At 36.8% G+C, this 7854-nt stretch overlaps 1 protein-coding gene across 2 annotated transcripts; it reads right to left on the bottom strand.

The window, feature by feature from the left end:
- Positions 1-135: 135 nt before the first annotated feature.
- On the bottom strand, positions 136-7474 carry map6b (microtubule-associated protein 6b). Of its 2 annotated transcripts, XM_084418934.1 has the most exons (4): positions 7361-7473; positions 6305-7053; positions 4088-4304; positions 1365-1600 (listed from the first exon to the last, which is right to left on the bottom strand). In XM_084418934.1, exons 2-4 carry the CDS (start codon positions 7021-7023, stop codon positions 1394-1396), a joined length of 1143 nt encoding a protein of 380 aa, XP_084275060.1. In that variant the 5' UTR covers positions 7024-7053; positions 7361-7473; the 3' UTR covers positions 1365-1393. The 2 variants fall into 2 exon arrangements, with proteins under 2 accessions (XP_084275059.1, XP_084275060.1); XM_084418933.1 differs by having other exon boundaries at positions 136-1600; positions 6305-7474.
- Between the last annotated feature and the right edge of the window lie 380 nt (positions 7475-7854).

Genomic DNA, 7854 nt, shown 5'->3' with positions numbered 1-7854 from the left:
GAATGAGTTTTTATCTCTTTAAAACCAGTTTTCCTCTATAATATGCGGCTCATATCCAGAAAAGGCTTTTCTATTAATAGATTGATCAACCTTTAAAGTTTAATGAAACAAAACACATCACAAATGTATTTATTTAATGATTTTAATCAATTTCATTCAATGCAAGCTCACAACATACACATCACACTTAGAATTACCACTTGGACATCTGATGGCCCTATGTTGCTCAATATACAGGCACTACTGTTATGGAAAGCATAGCTTGAGGATAGCACCTAGAATGGTGTGCACAGCACGTGTAGGACAACCCAGGAGAAGCTCAGAACCAAGAGGCTGTAGATTTACACTGAGAGGGCTCTCACCCCTCCTGGACCACGCTCACAAAACAGATCGGGTCAGAATGATGTTTAACATACAGATGACTAGGATGGGCATGCTTCTGTCTGTCAATCGCATGGACCTCAGCTGTATGGTTAGCAGCATTCTTCCCAATTCAATCATCAAAATTAAAATGCAAGGAAAGCAGGCAGTTTTTTAAGGTTTACATCAGCAAATTCTCTGTATTACATTGCATGGAGCATATGAGATCACATCTGAATGTTGCTTTATTGAGAGCAGAGCAAGCTGAGCGTAAATATGTGTCCATAGCATAATGCTCTACACTACAAGGTAACAATCACACTTTAAGAGAGACCATGCCTGGTGACTGGCACTGTTGTTGAAAGTACTGAAATACTCATTTTGAATCTAAATCGTGTTCATTTGCTAAACATGGTGCACTTGTTGACTCGTGAAGCTCCTGCTAATTTCCAGTGTAACACTGTCACACAATCTTTAAACATGCGGTTTGAGATTTTTAGACATTCTTGTGTCCGTAAGTGAGGCATATAATATTGCTATAATCTGAATGTGTTGTGAAAAATATTATGGCTATTGGTGCATCTAATTAGAGTGGTCCATATACTTCAAATGAAGTCCATATCACATTAAATGAGATTGCTTGAAAGAAACAACCAGTAAATATCTTTCAATGCAAGATAAAGCAAAACCCTTATCTTATATAATAAGGCTTATGGCCATTTGCTCAGAGGCAGCATGCAACAAGGATCCGGTAATCATCTTTGCCACAGAGAAAGCTATTGATGTACATGGAAAGGGAGCCAGATGCGGGGCAAAAGCAAAGATAGATTCGTAATAGACAGGACAGTGGCCGCACAGTCAAGACAAATCAAGCAGACAAGCCTTGATCTACTACAATACGTAGGTAAAGACACCATCAGAGTCGGGCCATTAGAGTAAGGTCATGAACATGGGGATGAGAGTCCTCTATTCCATATTATAGCCTCCTCAACCCCCCCCCCCCCCCCCCCCCCCCCCAAACACAAAAGTGCACTTAATCTTTTGCCTCGGCTAGTCTGTTGATCATTTCTTTGCTTTTCTTGGTGACCCCTCCCTCTGGCTTTGGCTCCTGGTTGCTCACTGAAGTTTTCTTCTTGGCAGCTTGACTCCCAGCGATTGGCTTCTCCTTTGCTCTTTTCACTGTTTTGCTATGGCTTGTTGTCTTTTTTGGCTTGGAAAGTGATAAATGATGCCTCTCCACCTACAGGAACAAAAAAAAGAGATAATTTTGGTGCATTATTCAAATCTGCAAAACAGCACGTGCCTATTATATATTTAACCGTTAATGTTCGTTTTAAGTTTTTTAAAATATTACGTTCACCATATACACTACAGTTCAAAAGTTTGGGGTCAGTTAGAGTAAAAAAAAAAAAGAAAGACATGTTCAACTGATCAAAAGTGACATTAAAAACATTTATAATTTTACAAACTATTTCTTTACTTTCTAACTTTTTATTCACAAAAGAATGCTATAATAAGAAACAGTTATTTTGAAGTATAATATTACTGTTTTTACTGTATCTTTGCATTATATTAGCACCATACGGTTAGGAAACAAATAAATAAACAGCAAAAGTGTGTAATTTACAGTAGAAACAAAATCATTGGCCCTCCAGTACATTTAAAACGTCAATAAAAAAATAAAAAAAAATGTTTCAATTAGTATAGTGGCATCCAAGTTAGTTATCTCATGACAGAAATGTGTGTTAGAATGTGATTTTCAGGCCCTATTAAATGTAGATGATGTGTTCAAAACAAGAGGTGATTTGTTCTGCATACTCAAAATAAGAGATGCAGTTCAAAACTTGTCACAAAAGTTTATATATAACATATATAATTTGTGATTAATCCCCGTTTACCTATACTTTCCAATAATGGAGAATTTCTGCTATTTTGCAAGATCGCACTTCATTCAAACGCCTTGCACAATAGCATGATCGCAGTGATCAGTGTGAGCTTACTTTCGATACTAATGGAGTGGAAACCTATTAGTATCTTTTGGCATATGTTTCTGAAGCCAGTAACCTCGCGTAAATCATTTGCATTCAGTTACAATGGAAGCCAAATAGCCCCTCTTGATAGTGAAGATACTAGTTTCATGCAAAAAAATAAAAAAAGGCATAGTGTTGAGCAAATCCTCATTGTGAGGAGGATTTAATCAGAATCTGTCCCACTGAGGATCTCTGTGATGGTGCAGCTGTATGGTGAAACACTCTAGATCCATGCTGTCCAAAAGAATCACTGAACACACCTGACTACAGAACAGAGCTGCTGTCACTGTCAGAACAGTCCTATGAGAGTGAGAGAGGCAGGGGCTACATCAACACATTACATGCACAGAAACACTACAAAATTGTCGTCTTGCAACATATTTGCTTTTATATTAAAAGGAATAATTCTATTATTATTTATTCACCCTCAAGTCGTTCCAAACCTGTATGACTTTCTTCTGTGGAGGACGTTCTGTTTCACAAGTGAAATTACCATGGTTACTAAACAGATAGGATCTGAGTTCGAATGTTTCTGTAATAAAGCTCCTGTTGACTGATCTGTGAACGAATCGTCTGATATTTTTAATGAATCGTTTGATCCACCATCCAGTTAACAGCTCACAAGATGAGAAGATTATCTAATGTCAGTCTGTTTTGTCACATGAAACTATCATAAGACATCAAAAGTCTTAAGAGACACTTTTATTGTGTTTTTGCTTTCTTTTAAAGCTGGAAAGTTCTAGTTCAATGGGGGCTAATTGAATGTCAAATGGGAACAGAACAATTCTTCAAAATGTCTACTAAGAAAATAAGTTGTGGAATCAGTGTTGTTATTGTTAACTAAAACTGAAACAATTCATGTAAAAAAAATTGAAATATTGCCGTAGCAACTAACTAAAATTAAAATAAGTGTATGTTGAAGCCCTGAGATTTGTGGAAGCTTATTTCTGCCATAGAATAAAAAAAACATTAAAAGATAATTGCGACTTTTAACTCACAATTCGGACTTTTTTTTCTCCTAATTCTGAGATCTAAACTCGCAACTGTGAGAGAAAAAAGAGAGAGATATGAAATCGCAGTTGCGAGTTATAAAGTCAGAATTGAAAGATATAAACTCGCAATTGTAAATTTATATCCCGCAATTTAGATTTTTTTCTGTTTATATCTTGCAATTCTGATTTTTTTTTCTCGCAAATGCGAGTTTATATCTCGCAATTCTGACTTTTTTTGCAATTGCAAGTTTATATCTCGCAATTCTGACTTTATAATTCACAATTGCGTGATATAAACTCGTAACTGCAAGAAAAGTCAGAATTGCGAGATTAAAAAAAAAAAATCACAATTACCTTCTTTTTTCAGTGGCAGAAACAAGCTTCCATAGAGATTACTAAAACTAAACACAACAAATCAAAATATAAATAAGTTCTATAATAGTTTATAAATAATACTAAAGTTATACTGCATGGACTGTTATGAGGGTGAGTAAAATGATGGGTGAACTATACCTTTAAGAATTGACAGCATTAGACTCACAAATGTTGGAGCCCCATATTTAGAAAGTATTACAGTTTTATCCCTCACAGTGTAATTAAATTGTTGATGATTACGCTCATATCTGGAGCTGTTGATTTCATTGATATGGTAATAAAACCGGGCAACATGGCAACATAACCTGATGACCTGAAAAAACATCATACCTTGCTGGACTCTTTGCTCGGTTCACTGTACAGGCTTCGTATCCGACGGCGGTCCACCAGCTTGTTGTCTGTGGCCTGAGGTTTGCCCTGCTCTCCTTTAAAGGTGGAGCTGTAACTGGTCTCCAGGTTGGTCTTTTCCTCCACTAGGGGTTTGTACTGAGATTTCGCTTTGATGAGTTTCACTGGTTTGACATCTGTGTAAGCCTTGAACTCCGTCCTGGAGAAACAAACAAAGTCGTTTTTTAAAATGAATGCTAGGCTTTTATAATTATACATATACATGAGGGCAGAGTAATCAAATATGGTTAATGGTTCATTGTTAGAAGACCAATAACCTGACAAAAGATCAGCAACCATGTGGCAATATACATATACTTTATTTAGTTGACATCAATAGTTGAGAGGCTCTGGACTATTTAAAGAGAGTAAAGTTAACATTCAGCATCAAACTGATGCCTTCACTTACGGAACAAAAATATATGGGAATATACTGCGAAATATAATGCGATTTATTACATAATATATTTCCATATTTGAGAAACTAGTGCATATATTTTTCAATATGCAATATATGCATGGACCATGTATGGCTATATATTAATACATATCAAATATTTATAAATGAAGACAAAAATAGCATTACATGTAATATTCACTAAGTTTTATTCTTTATTGTGCACATATATTGCACATATTCCCATATAAATGTATACACACACATTCCCGGAATGAGTAACAATAGATTTCTTGTTCCCAGCATGCTTTGCTTCTGACTGTTAAAGGAGAGCAAATGTTAAAATTAAATGTTATTTAATGTGTTAATATAGGGGGAGATCTGTTAGTGTTTAATGCTGTATTATTTTGGAATTTAAACGGTTTTCTTGTATATCTGAGTTTTTGGGGTTACCATTGTGCTGAAGAGTAAAGCCTGTGGTTCGGTTGCAATTGGCCAAATTTCATTAAGACTGTATTTACTATATTTTAAAAGTGATGACTGTGCACTCCTCAGCACCGTGATAGTCTCTTGGCTAAATACTTGAGTACATGCAGGTGTGCTTTTGATAATTAGCTTGAAAATATTTAACATTTATATTGTAAATTATAAAAAAATATAAGAATATATCAAATATACTGTTAATCCATTTAATATATTGATCAATTATATATAGAGAGAGAGAGGGAAACATATTTTCTTTTCATAAGGGTTGTAAAGAAATCAGAGACATTGAGGTGCATCTGTTTTATGAAAGTAGAGTGAGTGTGCACAAAATGATCTGAAAACTCAAGAATGACTCAACATATTTCAGGCTGAAAAGCCTCAGAGGCTTTCCACTGATGACTGGTGATATTTTTCAAAGACTGGATCTAAATCTCACCTTACATCTTGCTCTTACATAAGGTTCATTGATAAAATCTTCTGTTTCAGAGGCTACATGGTTACAGTGATCTGATAGGCTTGTTTTTATGTAAAAATAGAAAAGTAGCAAATAATCAGATCAGTGGATGATCAGTGAGGGGTTTTTAATGACCAGTTCTACTTTTGGTTCTCCCAAATCTCAATATTTGGTTACAGCTTTGTGTCTATGTACAAACTAGTGCAAAAATGGATCTATATAGGATTAAGTCTCTTGAATGTAACATTGGCTATACTATACAGACCCAACAAGGGAGTTGATTTTGGGTAACCTACATCATCAATATCATCATTTAATGGTAATCAAGAAATATTTGAAGGAAGCACACAATAAATAAATGCAAAGAACACATAGTTTTTTGTTTATATTTACTCAAAATTAAAAAAATTGTTTTATTTAATCAGTTGACAAGAGCATTGTTGACAGATGTTGGGGGGGGGGGGGCAAACAATAACATTCTATATGTTCTCTAGGCTCTTATTGGTAACCAAAAATGAGCCTTTCATTAACGTTGCACCTGAAGAAACATTCAGTACATTCTCTAATGGTTATATTTAGGTTTTATTTTTGCAACCATAAATCTTCCTAGAATGTTCTGTAAGTCGGTTATCGTCCAATATTCTCAAAGCAGCTAAATATTGTACGATTCATATATTATTCTAATATCAGTCTATTAATAATAAAAAAATAAGAAGAAAATATATGAATACTGACATGAACTTTCTTAATCAGGTTTGTTTGACAGACACCAATCAGAAAGTTGTTAACTGCATACAAATGAAACACAAAATGAAATAGTTACCTATATGAGCTTCCAGATGTGACTTCCTGCTTGATCTGCCTGTTGAGAGCATCTGCAGCTGACCTCCTCTTCCCCTCCACTGAAACATTTTGCTCCAATTTGTTCCCCTCGTGCTCTTTTTTGTCTAACTTCTTTCTACTTTCTTTAGCACTTTCTTTTTCATGCTGCTTTTCCTCAATCTCACATTTTTCCACACCGGTTTCAACCTCAGAAGTGGCCTGCTCCTTTTTGGAGACCTTGCCCTCCTCGGCCTTACAGGGCGCAGCAGAAGTGGTTTTGGGAATCCACGGATGATCCCCTTTTTTCGGAATGGGCCACGCTTTATAATCTTTCTGGTACTGAGTGACGTTGTTGAAAGGGGTCTTTGATGGCTGATAGTCGTTTCTGGGTTTGCAGCTTCGTTCCGGACGCACACTCCAGGCTCTGAAATCCTCGCGCATCACAGAAGCGCCTGACCCATCTTGAGATGATGATGCTGCGGCATCAGGAGCGGCGTGAGTCGCTCTGGCCGACGCCTCCTGCTGAGCGCTATGGGCAGGTTGAGCTTCTGTGGTGACCGGCTTCTGTGATATTATTGCTTTGGGTTGAGGGTGCAGATGTTGCACCTCGGCCACGTCTGAATACTTCGTGAAAACCAAAGGCACTGCAATGTCACCTTTGTCCAACTCACTCCAGAAGCGGTTGATGCAGCAAGCCCTGGTTATACAGGGCCATGCCATGATCGATAACGACGAGGCGAAGGCTTGAATCTGAAGAGAAAAAACTCAGAAATGAGGAATGCAACGCACACAATCAAAAATTGTATCAGGAGAGCGATGCTTCTTCCTATGAATGCTCCTTGTGATGCGAGAAATGCTTCCAGACTCTTGAAATCCTCTGTATCGTAGCGCACGCGCTTGCGCACTTGCGGCTAAGTAATTTCGACGCGATTGTTTTCTTTCAGTTACAAATGAAATGTTTCTTTAGAGCGAAGCGAAGACACCGTCCAGCCGACTTCATTGACAGCTGTAAGACAAAGACACCGCCCCGGTCGTGATGTGCGGAGTGAACTATCACCTGCAGCCATCAGCGTCTGGACAGCATCGGGTGGAGACGCCGCTCGTTTAACCATTTCAAGACTGACACACATCGCGCATCCTCCACCCACTGCAAACGCTACATGATTCTGGAACTTGTTGATCTGAAGACCCGTATGTATATATTGCATTGGTTACTAGGGGTCTAAAAAGAGTTGGTGGTGTATTTTAGTAAAAAAAAACAAAAAATAAAACAGATTTGATTCATGCATTATTAAAATAGTCTATTGATGGCAATTATTGATTGTCTTATGTCATGAGCACAATTGGCTACACTTAAACATGTGTAATAATGTAATAATGTGTTACAATGTCTAAGTTATTGTAATCGAATGATTGTTACGATTAATTCATGATTAGGCTATATCAATATAAAATTGCTATTGTATTGTTTGCAGCTTTCTATTGGGTACAACTGATCAATTAAGCAAATTTTGACTCTTTGTTTACAGTTACAATTATGACTATGAATAA

The sequence above is a fragment of the Rutilus rutilus genome, assembly GCF_951802725.1.
Source record: "Rutilus rutilus genome assembly, chromosome: 9".
Classification (NCBI taxonomy): domain Eukaryota; kingdom Metazoa; phylum Chordata; class Actinopteri; order Cypriniformes; family Leuciscidae; genus Rutilus; species Rutilus rutilus.
This window is presented reverse-complemented; position numbering and strand designations above follow the sequence as displayed.